Source organism: Oncorhynchus nerka, linkage group LG4, assembly GCF_034236695.1.
Source record: "Oncorhynchus nerka isolate Pitt River linkage group LG4, Oner_Uvic_2.0, whole genome shotgun sequence".
Lineage (NCBI taxonomy): Eukaryota > Metazoa > Chordata > Actinopteri > Salmoniformes > Salmonidae > Oncorhynchus > Oncorhynchus nerka.
Window position 1 is genome coordinate 16,428,073 of NC_088399.1, and position 16,227 is coordinate 16,444,299.

General features: G+C 41.9%; 2 protein-coding genes across 5 annotated transcripts in view; both read right to left on the bottom strand.

Moving 5' to 3' along the window:
* Positions 1–1,430, bottom strand: part of scai (suppressor of cancer cell invasion) — a 44,796-nt gene extending 43,366 nt beyond the window's left edge. The window contains exons 1-2 of one of the 4 annotated variants that reach the window (XM_029647773.2): positions 1,207–1,430; positions 327–405 (exon numbers count right to left, since the gene is read on the bottom strand). The gene's annotated coding sequence lies outside the window, so the exon portion shown is untranslated. The remainder of the gene's footprint in view (positions 1–326; positions 406–1,206) is intronic. The other 3 variants (XM_029647757.2, XM_029647750.2, XM_029647765.2) reach the window with 3 other exon arrangements.
* Positions 1,431–6,280: 4,850 nt separating this feature from the next.
* Positions 6,281–15,863, bottom strand: LOC115119053 (serine/threonine-protein phosphatase 6 catalytic subunit). The gene is made up of 7 exons (XM_029647792.2): positions 15,712–15,863; positions 14,782–14,877; positions 14,490–14,555; positions 14,226–14,367; positions 7,351–7,430; positions 7,032–7,241; positions 6,281–6,620 (listed from the first exon to the last, which is right to left on the bottom strand). Exons 1-7 carry the CDS (start codon positions 15,784–15,786, stop codon positions 6,372–6,374), a joined length of 918 nt encoding a protein of 305 aa, XP_029503652.1. The 5' UTR covers positions 15,787–15,863; the 3' UTR covers positions 6,281–6,371.
* Positions 15,864–16,227: the final 364 nt, after the last annotated feature.

Genomic DNA, 16,227 nt, shown 5'->3' on the forward strand with positions numbered 1-16,227 from the left:
TCATGTTATTGGTATGATTATCAATGCCAATAACTGGGGACAGGACCAAGAGCAGAGTTGATTGTCAAATCATTCTGGTCCATAAGACAACCAAAAGGGGCTGTATGCTTTCTGGGGGCACTGTAAAGTCCAAAAACTAGGTTATATTTAAATGAATGACTCTCCCTAGACTGGAGATGGAGGTAGTGGAAAAATCGTCACAATTTGCTTCATTGCCATCATTTCTTTTCAGTGGACATTTTGGACGCAATTGCATTTCAAATCCCCAGAGTATAACGTGGATCATATCATCATCCGGCTACAGAAATCATATGAAATGTACTCACCTCTCAGAACAAGACAGGCTTGTGTCAAGTCCGAATCCACTTGAAACAGTAGAGGTTGACCCTATAGGTGCCTATACGTCTTAAAATGAGACATTGGTTTGACATCAGTGAAGAGGTATTGATTAAAACGACAATCTGTGCACACATTAACCGGCCACAGTGACAACGCACTGCCAGTTACTAGCGTGCTAAGAAGCTATCGTAAGTTCACGATTTTATTTTTATGTGGGCAATTTAACGTTGTGCAAAAAACTACATAGCTAGCTAAACAGCTTATACGCTATCGGTGCACTCATGGCGGCAGGTAGCCCAGTGGTTAGAGCGTTGGGCCAGTAACTGAAAGGTTGCAAGATCGAATCCCTGCGCTGACAAGGTAAAAAAAATATGTCGTTCTGCCCGGAACAAGGCAGTTAACCGCTGTTCCTAGGCCGTCATAGAAAATAAGAGAGTTTGTTCTTAACTGACTTGCCTGAAATAAAAGGTCATAAAATTCAGCAAATTAATAATGCATGTACCTGTTAAGCCTAGGTAGCTAGTTGGTAACGTTGAGGTGTTAAGGTTACTAGCTAGGTAGATTTGGAAACGTGCATGAATAAAATTGCCTTTCAACTACTTGGCAATGCAAATCCGTTATTGTATTTCGATTCTTTTGTCTATACAATCAATGCATGTAGTTAGCTAGCTATTAGCAATGCATCAATCTAAGCAGCTTGCTAATGATGTGCAACCAATTTCACCCAGCTACTAGTTAGCTGCGTAAACAGCTGGACGGTTGGATACGTAGCTATTGTAGCTAGCCAGCTAAAGAAAATATAGCTAGCTAGCCATTTCTCGACTTCTCCAAATATACTAGCTATCGTTAGCTAAACTGGCTAACTACCTGACTCAGTCCTGATGTCTCCACCCTGTCGTCCTGAGAGCAACCGTATCCAGGTGTAAATGTATGAACCCTTTTAAGTCAGAGCCTCCAATGCAGTGCCGCACTGTCATTTACAGCGGTTTTACACTAGGAAAAAGAAACGGAACCGTGGTGCACCAAGCCGATGGCAGTCAAACTAACTGCGGGTGGTTGTATATGTGTGTGCTCAGACTGTGGAAGGAGGAGGGTGAATGGAGAAATACGTCAACGTTCTGCACGAGGGGCACGTTCAGTCAGTCGTCTTTGCTACCTGGTTAAAAGCCTGTCTGTAAGAGTTCCAGTCATTTCAATAAATGAAATAAACACCTTGATTCTGAAGTATGAACTTGTACTTTCATGAGATACTTGAATTAGTCAAATTGCCGAAGGTTATCATAATCATAAACACAAGGATATAATATATTCCTTTAATTTTGATAGCTTCAAATAATGTATGAAAGTAAATTATAACCAAAGTGTAACTCAGTGTAACCACTGCAGGGCTAAAACCCTGACTTCAAATCAACTGAAGTATGCTAACCACAATCAAAAGAGTTCGCACTGTTGCAGGTAGTTGCGCCATCCCACTTCTGACATCGAATCGAATTGTATTTGTCACATGCTTCACAACAGGTGTAGGCTAATAGTGAAATGTTGAATTACAGCCCCATCCCTACAAAGCAGAGAAAATTTGGAAAAATAATAGAAAAAGGATAACATGAGGAATAAATAACACTCAGAGTAATGATAACTTTGGTATAATTAATATATATATACACACACACACACACAAGCTACCTGTACCGAGTCGATGTAGGTCATTGAGGTAGATACAGTATGTACAGACAGTTGATGTCGGAAATCTACATAAACTTAGGTTGGAGTCATTAAAACTCGTTTTTCAACCACTCCACAAATTTCTTGTTACACTATAGTTTTGGCAAGTCGGTTAGGACATTACTTTGTGCATGACAAGACATTTTTCCAACAATTGTTTACAGACAGATTATTTCACTATCACAATTCCAGTGGGTCAGAAGTTTACTTACACTAAGTTGACTGTGCCTTTAAACAGGCTAATTAACATCATTTGAATCAATTGGAGGTGTACATGTGGATGTATTTCAAGGCCTACTTTCAAACTCAGTGCTTCTTTGCTTGACATGGGAAAATCAAAAGAAATCAGCAAAGACCTCAGAAGAAAAATTGTAGACCTCCACAAGTCTGGTTCGTACTTGAGAGCAATTTCAAAACATCTGAAGGTACCACGTTCATCTGTACAAACAATAGTACGCAAGTAGAAACACCATGGGACCATTCAGCAGTCATACAGCTCAGGAAGGAGACGCGTTCTGTCTTCCAGAGTGCAAATCAATCCCGGAACAGCAAAGGAGCTTGAGAAGATGCTGGAGGAAACCGGTACAAAAGTATCTATATCGACATAACCTGAAAGGCCGCTCAGCAAGGAAGAAGCCACAGCTCCAAAACTGCCAATAAAAAGCCAGACTACGGTTTGCAACTGCACATGGGGACAAAGATCGTACTTTTTGGAAAAATGTCCTCTGGTCTGATGAAACAAAAATTGAACTCTTTGGCCATAATGACCATCGGAGGAAAAAGGGGGAGACTTGCAATACTTTCTGAATGCACTTGTTGCTTACCAGGAAGACAGTGAATGCTCGAGTGGCCTAGCTACAGTTTTGACTTAAATCTGCTTGAAAATCTATGGCAAGACCTGAAAATGGTTGTCTAGCAATGATCAACAACCAATTTGACAGAGCTTGAATAATTTAAAAAAAGAAAATGTTGCATAATCAAGGTGTGGAACGCTCTTAGAAACTTACCCAGAAAGACTCACAGCTGTAATCGCTTAAGCTAAACACTTATCTAATAGAGATGTATTTTTCATACATGTTTTTCAAATGATAGAATCTTTCTTCTACTTTCACATTCAAGTATTTTGTGTAGATCGTTGTAAAAATAAATAAAGACATACATTTTAATCACATTTTGTAACAATTTTTTGGGGAAAAAGTCAAGGGGTGTGAACACTCTGAATGCACGGTATTTGGTGAACTATTTAGCAGTGTTATTGCTTGGGGATAGAAGCTGTTCAGGGCAACTGTTTGTTCCAGACTTGGTGCATCGCATCGGTACAGCTTGCCATACGATAGCAGAAAGCAATGACAATTTCAGCATGCAAATCTGGGTGGGGCAAACTCAACAAAAATTGATGCATGCCAGCAAAGCCACTAAACAATAAATTAATTGCACTATAGCGGTGACAAATGCTGCCCACACTGTTAGGACCTACATAAAGCTGTCACAACAGCAGAGCTTTCTTTTCAGCACCACAGAGTGAATCCTTGTCTGGCAGCGAAACAGTTCATTCAGCCTCATTTACTGCCCCCCCCAAAAAAACATGGCTGACCTGCTTAAACAAATGTGGTTTCTACTAACAATTCAGATGTACAAACTATGACATAAGGGGACGACAAGTGGACAAGAGACTATCCGTAATTTCGATTGATAATGAGCGAGCTAGGACGGACAGTCAATATAACTATTAGTTCAGCACTTTTGAAATATACAGCAATAGAATTCAGAACATGGGCCGTTCTTACAGTATTCTCCCTGTACACCAAGTCAGAACCGTAGGATAAATAAAGGGGGCATATAAGCAATGAAAGCTCTTACAATATTTTATGATTACATTTCTCTAAAACAGGCTATAGGCTACATGTGCACCACCAACCAAGTCAGAACAGTAGGCTAAGTTATGTGGGGGAAAGTGACCAAATTATTAGGGTGAGGCACATGGGTTACTAACAGCTTACTACACAACATACACTTAGTATTATTTTCTTAGCTACAGTATACATATCTCCCTGGAATATTACATTTATGCAGCAGCAAGACATTTTTGGACTCACCTCACTTGAACAGGAAAGTGGCGCAGCAGTCATTCTGGGCAGAATTTGTCAAACTGTCATCAGTCTGGCATTCTCTGGACTTATGGTGCTTTCAAGACAACTGGAAACTTGATGGCAGGGACCTAGCGAGCTCCCTGCCCCAGTGATGTACTTGGCCATACGCACTACCCTCTGTAGTCCCTTGCAGTCAGATGCCAAGTAGTTGCCATACCAAGCGGTGATGCAGCCAGTCAAGGTGCTCTCAGTGGTGCAGCTGCAGAATTTGAGGATCTGAGGGCTGATGGCAAATCTTTTCAGCCTCCAGAGGTGGAAGGGGCATTGTCGTGCCCTCCTCATGACCATGTTGATGTGTCTGGATCATGAAAGATCCTTAGGGACGTGAACACTGATTTCAGTTTCCCTGCATTAAAATCACCGGCCACTAAAAGCACCGCCTTCGGGTGTGCATTTTCTTGTTTGCTTATGGCCCTATACAGCTCGTTGAGTGTGGTCTTAGTGACAGCATTGGTTTGGTGGTGGTAAAATGGACAGCTACGAAAAATAGATAAAACTCTCATGGTAAATAACATGGTCTGCAGCTTATCATGAGGTTTGGGGACCCAAGCATGCAAAAACATTAGAGATCATGCACCAGTTGGTTAACAAAGAGACAGACCCCCCCATCTTACCTGAGGATGCTGACCAGTCTTGACAATGCATGGAAAAGCCAGAAGTATATTATCCATGTTCTTGTTCAGCCAAAACTCCATAAAACATAGAATATTAAAGTTCTTCAGGTCCCATTGATAGAATAGTCTCAAACGGAGCTCATCCAGTTTGTTCTCTAGTGACTGGCGGTTTATTTGCACACCAACGTATTCTAGTCAGAATGCCAGCTGGTCTGCCACAAATGCAGCAACCACCGTTGGATATTTTAACAAAATAAACAGGTACTTAAGTTAAAGGCTTTTTATTTTCAATTGGTAGGTTGATAGCGGTCTACAATAATAAAATACAACAAATCAGAAAAAAATAGGAGAAATAATCAATACAATTATTTTAATGTACAAAAGCCTAATCGCCCACACAGTCCCCAAGACTTATCCCCTCCCCAATCACCCTGATCTGGTTTAAAAAACAGCAGCAGCATACTTAAGTTGCTGTCTTCTGTGGAAATAATATCTGTGAAGATAATACGGCATGAGGACAAAACTGTTTTCTTCTATAGATTACAGCTGAGAGTTCATAGTATCAGGTCTGACGTGCCTTTAGCGTAATTGCAATATCGACCCAGTTGGAACGATAAAACTCACATCACTGAATTCCATTCAATAGTTAACATGGAATTCTGAGACACAGTGCAATTCAAGGAATTCAATCCGTGACAGTCTATGATAATATCCCTACAAAGGAGCAGAGTAGATGAATGACCGTTGAATGTGCACAAAGCTGCAAAACATTCATACAAATACACTGTTGGCTACAATTACATTTAATAGGAACAGTGTGTCCCATTTACTCACATCAAATAGAATTTGAGGGAGTAGAAATTAAAATCAGGAGTATTGGGGTGAAGTATAGAGATAGGGCTTCAATTGAAATGAAGGGCCAACAGTACTATTGAGTCAATTCATCCAATGCAACAATGTTAATCTACAAAAACAAATATGCATTTGGCAACATCAAATACTATCAAGGGAATGAGGCAGGACTGAGGTGGGATATTTCAAGAAAGAAAATGTTCAATATAACAGATCGAGAAATGCAAGTCCTGTTGGGAGAAGCTTGGGGGGGTGGGAGGGGATTGTTGACAGTAGGGACAATAGCCCAGTCCCAAAACCACTAACCCTTTGCAGATGACAACAAACCAGATAGGTTTAAGAAATATAGATAGATCCCCTAAAAGTATTACAAGATTCAGTCCAGAAGCATCTATCACTTAGGTTTTTGCAGATCTAAAGGGATGAGACGGATATAAACAAACTAGTGACAGCTCAACCTTTCAATGAGGCTTAGGGGAGCTTACATCATGTTGCTTATACACATCTCATTCCTTCAGATCTGTAAACACTGAAGAGGTAAGAGCTATGGTTAGTTCTGGACCAGACCAAGGTGAAGCCATTGTATTGTCATTTCTTAGTTACACCTATCCACTTCCTTAAGACAGCAAACGGGAAATTGGTGAGGGAAAGAGGCAACGGGCTATTTTTGGAGTGAACAAAATGGCTCTTGTGATTAGAGGAAATAAGGTGTTGTTGTTCTGGGAGGGATGACCCGCTCCGAGTCGGGCACGGCGCGGAACAGCTTGGGCTCCCGGGTGTTCACGTCTTTGAAGACCATGATGGAGGCAATGTTTCCACAGCGGTAACAGTAGTTGGGCGCGGACCACACCGTCACCAGCTTCTCGTCAAACATGAACTTGTAGCCCTCGTGGACCAGCTGGTGTGCACGGCAAATCAGCTTCAGATTATTGATGTGAACAAACTGAAATGGGTCAAACAGAACCACAGATGAGCTCAGTATTCAACATAGGTCTCTCTTTCAAATTGAAAAAAAAAAAAAATGCACAAAACAAATTGGGCAGCAGGGATCTTGATCCAGGAGGTGATTGTCTCTGCTATAACCAAGAAGCTTGAGCTTACAAGCTAGCAAGTTAGAGAACCAAATGCATAACTGGAGCCCTGAACTGAAGATGAGTTAACTATCTAAGATGTGCCAAATAAATTATATTTTATAAGCAGTGGCGTAGCATGCAAACCCCGAGCATTTTTACTGTATTGAAAATCATACCGGTATACTGTATATACCACCCAAGCCTACCGTCTAGGTCTATTCATATCATCATTATAAGCTGTAGTAGTTAGCCCTCTACTCAGGACAATTTGATGCGTTTACCTCATTAGTGACCTTGGCGCCAAACAGCCAGCCTGCACCTCGCGGACTGATGGCCCAGGTGTCCACATCCTCTGGGTCCGACCACACCAGGTCACAGAAGGCCCCCTTGTGGGGAATCTCTTGGTTGCGCTCGATTGTGCGGATCTGGTCCAGGGTCTTGATGTCAGGTGAAAGACCACCATGCACACAAAGGACCTGCTCGTCTATCAACTGTGGTAAGAAACTCTGTAAGTGATTGATTCATATGTGTGGGAAAATGTAAGATAGATAAAGCACATGTATTCAAAGAAGTGTGAATGGTCATGGTGATTGGACTTACAGCCGCTACTGTTAGCATGTCAAACACTTTAGTGCAGTATCGCCACGCATTTGCATTTCCATATTTAGTTTGGCACTCATCTGCAAAAAATAACAGGTAAAAATCGAGAACACTTTACAAATCTGGCAGCACTTATTATTATTATGTTTTTTACACTGAACGAAACTATAAGCATAACACGCAACAATTTCAAAACTTTAACTGAGTTACAGTTCACATTTATGTGTTCCCTAGTGGCACAGAGGTCTAAGGCACGGCATATCAGCGCTAGAGGCGTCACTGCAGACCCTGGTTAGATTCCAGGCTGTGTCACAACCGGCCGTGATTGGGAGTCCTATAGGGCGGCACACAATTTAACCAGCATTGTCCGGGTTAGGGTTTGCTGGGGTAGGCCGTCATTGTAAATAAGAATTTGTTCTTAACTGACTGGCCTAGTTAAATAAAGGTTAAATAATAAAATGTAGAGAAATCAGAAATTTGAAATTAATTAATTAGGCCCTAATCAATGGATTTCACTCGACTGGGAATACCGATATGCATCTATTGGTCACAGATAACTTTAAAAAACAATTGGGGCGGGGATCAGAAAACCAGTCAGTATCTGGTGTGACCACCATTTGCCTCATACAGTGCAAAACATCTCCTTCGCATCGAGTTGATCAGGCTGTTGATTGTGGCCTGTGGAATGTTGTCCCACTCTTTTTCAATGGCTATGTGAAGTTGCTGGATATTGGTGGGAACTGAGACACGCTGTGGTACATATTGATCCAGATCATCCCAAACATGCTCAATGGGTGACATGTTGGGTGAGTACGCAGGCCATGGAAGAACTCCAAGAATTGCAGTGTTCGTACAGACAGTGGCAAATCAAATTCAAGGACTTTTTCAAGCACTAATATTTTCAAGGGCCATCAATTTGTAATACTTAATGTTATAGAATTGTTTCTGGTCACCACCAGATGGCAGTATATCGCCACAACCGCATGAAAGAAAAACAACTACCATAGTATTTATCACTACCCTATAAGTTCTACTCAATAATACATTGTTTCACTACTTATTTACTCAATACGTGAGTGGTAAATCAGTACGGATTATTTTGTCATCTGAGTAGTGACGAATCTACATTTGCCCGGCATTTTAGCCATTGATGTGAGGTTTGGCGGCGTCAAATCAAATCTAATTTTAATAGTCACAGTGAAATGCTTACTTACAGACTCTTAACCAATAATGCAGTTGAAAAAAATAATAGCAAAAAGTACTTAAAGAGCAGCAGTAAAATAACAATAGCGAGACTATATAGAGGGGGGGTACCGGTACAGAGTCACCGGTTAGTTGAGGTAATATGTACATATAGGTAGAGTTAATAGAGTGACTATGCCTAGATGATAACAACAGAGATTAGCAGCGGCGTAAGAGAGGGGGAGAGGTGGGACAATGCAAAAAGTCTGGGCAGCCACTTGATTAGGTGTTCAGGAGTCTTATGGCTTGAGGGTAGAAGCTGTTTAGAAGTCTCTTGGACCTTGACTTGGCGCTTCGGTACCGCTTGCCGTGCGGATGCAGAGAGAATAGTCTATGACTAGGGTGGCTGGAGTCTAACAATTTTTAGGGCCTTCCTCGGACACTGCCTGGTATAGAGGACCTGGATGGCAGGAAGCTTGGCCCCAGTTATGTACTGGGCCGTTCGCACTACCCTCTGTAGTGCCTTGCGGTCGGAGGCCGGGCAGTTGCCATACCAGGCAGTGATGCGCAACCAGTCAGGATGCTCTTGATGGTGCAGCTGTAGAACCTTTTGAGGATCTCAGGACCCATGCCAAATAAGTTCAGTCTCCTGAGGGGGAATAGGTTTTGTCGTGCCCTCTTCACGACTGTCTTGGTGTGCTTGGACCATGTTAGTTTGTTGGTGATGTGGACACCAAGGAACTTGAAGCTCTCAACCTGCTCCACTGCAGCCCCGTCGATGAGATGCTTGGTCCTCTTTTTCCTGTAGTCCACAATCATCTCCTTTGTCTTGATCACATTGGGAGAGAGGTTGTTGTCCTAGCACCACACGGCCAGGTCTCTGACCTCCTCCCTATAGGCTGTCTCGTCGATGGTCAGGCCTACCACTGTTGTGTCATAAGCAAACTTAACGATGGTGTTGGAGTCGTGCCTGGCCGTGCAGTCATGAGTGAACAAGGGAGTACAGGAGTGGACTGAGCACACACCCCTGTGTTGAGGATCAGCATGGCGGATGTGTTGTTACCTACCTTTACTACCAGGGAGCAGCCCGTCAGGAAGTCCAGGATCCAATTGCAGAGGGAGATGTTTAGTCCCAGGGTCCTTAGCTTATTGATGAGCTTTGGGGGCACTATGATGTTGAACGCTGAGCTGTAGTCAATGAATAGCATTCTCACATAGGTGTTCCTTTTGTCCAGGTGGGAAAGGGCAGTGTGGAGTGCAATAGAGATTGCATCATCTGTGGATCTGTTAGGGCGGTATGCAAATTGGAGTGGGTCTAGGGTTTCTGGGATAATGGTGTTGATGTGAGCCATGATCAGCCTTTCAAAGCACTTCATGGCTACAGACGTGAGTGCTACGGGTCGGTAGTCATTTAGGCAGGTTACCTTAGTGTTCTTGGGCACAGGCACTATGGTAGTCTGCTTAAAACATGTTGGTATTACAGACTCGGACAAGGAGAGGTTAAAAATGTCAGTGAAGACACTTGCTAGTTGGTCAGCGTATGCTTGCAGTACACGTCCTGGTAATCCATCTGGACCTGCGGCCTTGTGAATGTTGACCTGTCTAAAGGTCTTACTCACACCGGCTGCGGAGAGCATGATCACACAGTCTTCCGGAACAGCTGGTGCTCTCATGCATGTTTCAGTGTTATTTTCCTCGAAGCGAGCCTAGCTCGTCTGGTAGGCTCGTGTCACTGGGCAGTTCACGGCGGTGCTTCCCTTTGAAGTCTGTAATGGTTTGGAAGCCCTGCCACATCTGACGAGCGAGCGTCAGAGCTGGTGTAGTACGATTCGATCTTAGTCCTGTATTGACGCTTTGCCTGTTTGATGGTTCGTCAGAGGGCATAACGGCATTTCTTATAAGCTTCCGAGTTAGAGTCCCGCTCCTTGAAAGCTCAGTGTGGATGTTGCCTGTAATCCATGGCTTCTGGTTGGGGTATGTACGTACGGTCACTGTGGGGACGACGTCATCGATGCACTTATTGATGAAGCCAATGACTGATGCGGTGTACTCCTCAATGCCATCAGAGGAATCTCAGAACATATTCCAGTCTGTGCTAGCATCTGCTTCACCTGACCACATTTTTATTGATCTAGACTGGTGCTTCCTGCTTTAATTTTTGCTTGTGAGCAGGAATCAGGAGGATAGAATTATGGTAGATCATGTGGTCTACAGCTTATCATGAGATACGCTACCTCAGGCGAGCAATAGCGAGACTTACTTAAATATCGTGCATCAGCTGTTATTTACAAAAATACATAGCCTTCTGCCCCATGTCTTACCAGACGCCGCTGTTCTATCCTGCCATTACAGCGTATAACCAGCCAGCTGTATGTTGATAGTGTCATCATTCAGCCATGACTCTGTGAAGCTTAAGATATCGCTGTTTTGAATGTCCCGTTGGTAGCTTAATCTTGCGCGTAGGTCATCCGTTTTATTCTCCAAAGATTGCACGTTTGCTAGCAGAATGGAAGGAAGTGGGGGTTTATTCGATCGCCTACGAATTCTCAGAAGGCAGCCTACCCGTTGGCCCCTTTTTCTCCACCTCCTCTTCATGCAAATCACAGGAATCTGGGCCTGTCTCCGAGAAAGGAGTATATCATTTGCGTCTGGCGCGTCAGACTCGTTAAAGGAAAAAAAGGATTCTGCCAGTCCGTGATGAGGAATTGCAGTCCTGATGTCCAGAAGTTATTTTTGGTCATAAGAGACGCAACATTATGTACAAAATAAGTATTTAAAAAAACAAAGTCAGTTCAGCCCAAATTAGAATTAGCAAAACCAATACATTTTTCTAATGTTTTTCATAAATGTATTTGATCATTATCTGTTCTCCTCATTTTAATTCAAGTACCAACTTGAGAAAATGTCTGAGTACTTAAATTTCAGAATGCCAAATTCACATACTTTAAGCACCTCAAGCTCCTTTTGCAAACCCTGGAATTGTGTACAGATCCTTGCGACATGGGACTGTGCATTATCATGATAAAATATGTAATGGCGGCGGATGAATGGCACGACAAAGGCCCCAGGATCTCGTCACGGTATGTTGTCTGTGCATTCAAATTGGCATTGATAAAATGCAATCATGTTTGTTGTCCGTTGCTTATGCATGCCGCTGCCATAACCATAACACCACCATGGGGCACTCTGTTCACAATCTTGATATCAGCAAACAGCTCGTCCACACGACACCATACACACGGTCTGCCTGGTACAATTGAAACCGGGATTCATCCGTGAAGAGCACACTTCTCCAGCATGCCAGCGGCCATCGAAGGTGAGCATTTTCCCACTGAAGTCGATTACAACACTGAACTGCAGTCAGGTTAAGAACCTGGTCTCAGAAGAGCATGCGGATGAGCTTCCCCGAGATGGTTTCTGACAGTATGTGCAGATATTCTTCCATTGTACAAACCCACAGTTTTATCAGCTGTCTAGGTGGCTGGTCTCAGACGACCCCGCAGGTGAAGAAGCCGGATATGGAGGTCCTGGGCTGGCGTGTTTACGGTTGTGAGGCCGGTTGGTAGTATTGTCAAATTCTCTAAAATGACGTTGGAGGCGCTTTATATTAAAGAAAGTAACATTCAATTCTCTGCCAAAAGCTCTGGTGGACATTCCTGCAGTCAGCATACCAATTGCACACTCCCTTAAAACTTGAGACATCTGTAGCATTGTGTTGTGAGACAAAACTTCACATTTTAAAGGGGCCTTTCATTGTCCCCAACCCAAGCTGCACCTGTGTGATGATCATGCTGTTTAACCTTTTTGGGATAGGGGGCAGCATTCTCACTTTTGGATGAATAGCCCAGAGTGAACTGCCTCCTACTCCTTCCCAGATGCTAATATATGCATATTATTATTAGATTGGATAGAAAACACTATGAAGTTTCTAAAACTGTTTGAATGATGTCTGTGAGTATAACAGAACTCATTTGGCAGGCGAAAACCTGAGATAAATCCAACCATGAAGTGGGAAATCTGAGGTTTGTAGTTTTTCAAAGATTGGCCTACCAAATACACAGTGTCTCTGGGATTAAGTTGCACTTCCTACGGCTTCCACTAGATGTCAACCGTCTTTAGAAACTGGTTTGAGGATTCTACTATAAAGGAGGGGCTCATGAGACCAGTTTGAGTCAGTGGTCTGGCAGAGTGTCTCAGGCTCGTGATGCGCGCTCCCGACAGAGTTTCCTCTCGTTCCAGTGCTTTTCTTCAGACATAGGAATTCTCCGGTTGGAACATTATTGATGTTTTATGTTAAAAACATCCTAACGATTGATTCCATACATCGTTTAACTTGTTTCTACGACCTGTAACAGAACATTGAGTTTTTGTCTGGATGAAGTGCTCTCGCTTCATAAAGATAAATTACTGGGCTGAACACGCTAACAACAAGTGGCTATTTGGACATAAATGATGGACTTTATGGAACAAATCAGTCATTTATTGCCGAACTGGGATTCCTGGGAGTGCCTTCTGATGATCAAAGGTAAGTGAATATTTTTTGTGTTATTTCTAACTTCTGTTGACTCCAAAATTGCAGATATTTCTCTGGCTGGATTGGTCTCTGAGTGCCATTCTCAGATTATGCTTTTTCTGTAAAGTTTTTTAAAAAAAATTTAATCTGACACAGCGGTTAAGGAGAAGTCTATCTTTAATTCTGTGAATAACATTTATCTTTTATCAATGTTTTATGAGTATTTCTGCAAAATCACAGGATGTTTTGGAATCAAAACATTACTGCACGTAACTCTGCAATGTAAACTGAGATTTTTGGATATAAATATGCACATTATCGAACAAAACATACATGTATTGTGTAACACGATGTCCTATGAATGTCATCTGATGAAGATCATCAAAGGTTAGTGATGAATTTGTATCTATATTTCTGCTTTTTGTGACTCCCATCTTTGGCTGTAAAAATGGCTGTGTGTTTTTTTGCTTGGTGGTGATCTAACATATACATACAGGTGTTGCATCTCAAGAAGCTGATTAACCTTTCTAGTGCTAGCCGAACCCCTCGACAACATTCCGCTGAAAAGGCAGCGCACGAAATGTAAAAAAAAAAAAATTGAAATATGTAACTTTCACACATTAACAAGTCCAATACAGCAAATGAAAGATAAAGCATTTTTGAAATCGGACACGATGGGTTTATCTTTCATTTGCTGTAAAGCATTTTTTAAATTGGACACGATGGGTAGATTAACAAGAAGTTTATCTTTCATTTGCTGTATTGGACTTGTTAATGTGTGAAAGTTACATATTTCAAAAAATATTTAGTGCGCTGCCTTTTCAGCGGAATGTTGTCGAGGGGTTCCGCTAGCGGAACGCCTGCGCTAGAAAGGTTAATCAGCTTCTTGAGATGCAACACCTGTCTGGTGGATAGATTGTCTTGGCAAAGGAGAAATGCTCACTTTGATAGAAATAAGCTTTTTGGACATATGAAGAATTTCTGGAATCTTTTATTTTAGCTCAAGGTTAAATGGTAATTACACCATAATAACTTAGAAATTCAGCTACTTGTTTGCTTCTTGATACCAGGTTAGTTACCAATTGTTCCAATAACTATGGCACGAGACCCTACAAGGATACATATGGTCTTATGTGTTGTTAGAGTTAATGTGCCCCCAGCAATTAGGCATGTTGCTCACCGTAAAAGCCGTACACCTGTGTTATCTGCCTGCTTTCGTGATTTCCTCGTAGAAGCGTGATGCGGTCCGGCCACTTGGCTTTTAAGGCTAGCAGATACGTGAATGTCTCCAAGCTGTAGTATCCCCTGTCCACAAAGTCTCCCTGGGCAAAACAGACAGGCATTGACCAGGGTTCAGATCAATCGCAAGTCAGATCCAGCTTATGTTCTAAATTCATTTTTTTTTTATGCAGGGCATAACAATATAATACAACTTCCCACTTACCATAAAAATGTAGTTTGTGTCTGGAACTTGTCCGCCAGTTCTGAAGAGTTCACATAGGTCATAAAACTGGAGACAGTGTTCAGAAAGAGAATTTCACATTTACTATAAAAATGGGGATATTCAGAATGTGCACAGTAGATATATTTGTTTGATCATTTAAAACAAAACAACCACACATTGGGATAATGCATTTAAAATCATGGACGATGATTTTTAATGTAGAAACAAAACAAAAAAGAGTTAAAGAACAAATTAATTTGGGAATGGTATCAAAAAGAACATTGGATATTACCTGGCCATGAATGTCTCCACAAACAGTGACTGGGGTGGATACTGGTTGAACATTTGATTCCTCGAGTAGCAAATCACATACATAGTCACATAATCTCTGAGAGGGATGAGACATGACAAAATTATTAGGCTGAATAATAAGGCTTGCACACTGGACCTACTGCTATTTCTAAAGGACCATCTTTGAATTGGCCAATTTTCGAATATTTGGCCATATCATCAGAAACCCTCTCTAAATGGGAGGCATCTTCATAGGTATCCAGGTTTCTCAACTCCACGATCACATCAATGGACCAGATGTAAATATCGTGGAGTTGATCAACCCAGCCTCTTCACATGTTATTTGTTAAAACTAGGTTTGCAATGGTAGTTAGCTACAACTTCCTGGGCCCTGATTGATACGTCTCACATTAGCTAACCAATACTGAAATAATGTTGTGGTTTCAGGTCACAACGTTACGTTTTCGAAAGACACCAATATTTGCTCTGTACTATACTAAGCTGGCTAGCTGACTATAAATGTACGTGCTGAAAGCTATTATCCTTCCTATATAGTAATCTGCTACATAGCTAACGCGTTAGCCTGTTAGTTAACAAACCATGGCTGAACCTGACATTAGCCCACGAACGTTAGCTACCGTTAACGTTAGTCATCTGCATATCTAGTTCACAGGTTTAACTAGTTAGCAAGATCTCTAAAGGCAATAATATACATCTATTCCATCGTGGTTATCCCAAGGTTTGACGTGTTCGGCTAACAGGCAAGCTACTGTACTGGCTAACGTTAGCTGCTTTCATTTAATTGAAGTCGGAAATCATGCTAGCTTAGCCAGCCATATTGATGTCGCAATATGATTGATATAGCCAGAGCGAATGTACTAACATATGGGTATTGGTTAAGTACACGAATAAAAATAATATTAATGCTCACCTTTAAGTCGTTTTCTGGTAAATATTTGCACTGTCTTGCAATCTCAACATACTTATCCAAGTCTAACGGCGCCATTTTAAAAACAAGAACTTCAGAAAAATAGGAAGTATAATGCGCATCTCGAGCAATGGGCCAGGGTTCCGGTCTAAAGGGACGGTTTCGACTGCTCCTACAGTTTTGCTTCGGTACTGCGGTTTAATTGACGCCCGGCCAAGAAATACAATTTCCAAAAACAGTCACATAAGAGATTTAAGACACTTTAGTCATCACCCGTGTGCACAAATAATCCATTGAATTATTCAAATAATTGTCGCTGAGGCCGACTTGTTTCCATCACTCACAACCGAAGATGTTAAACATTTTATTTTTATCCAATGTCTGCAATGTTTTTGGATGACTTGACAACGTAGACGCTGCTCACCATGCTCCCTGTGCACTGTGCTAGTGCGCATGTGATATTTGTCTGTATAAACAGAGAGAAGAGAGCGAACTCAGCGAAAAATCGGTCTCCCACCA

Bases quoted from the DNA above. Each gene is read 5' to 3' on its own strand.
- LOC115119053 (XM_029647792.2), bottom strand. From the start codon at position 15,786: ATGGCGCCGTTAGACTTGGATAAGTATGTTGAGATTGCAAGACAGTGC. The intron at 14,878-15,711 runs GTGAGCATTAAT...CATCCCTCTCAG, and splicing joins TACCAGAAAACGACTTAAAG to AGATTATGTGACTATGTATG. The intron at 14,368-14,489 runs GTAAGTGGGAAG...TGTTTTGCCCAG, and splicing joins ACACAAACTACATTTTTATG to GGAGACTTTGTGGACAGGGG.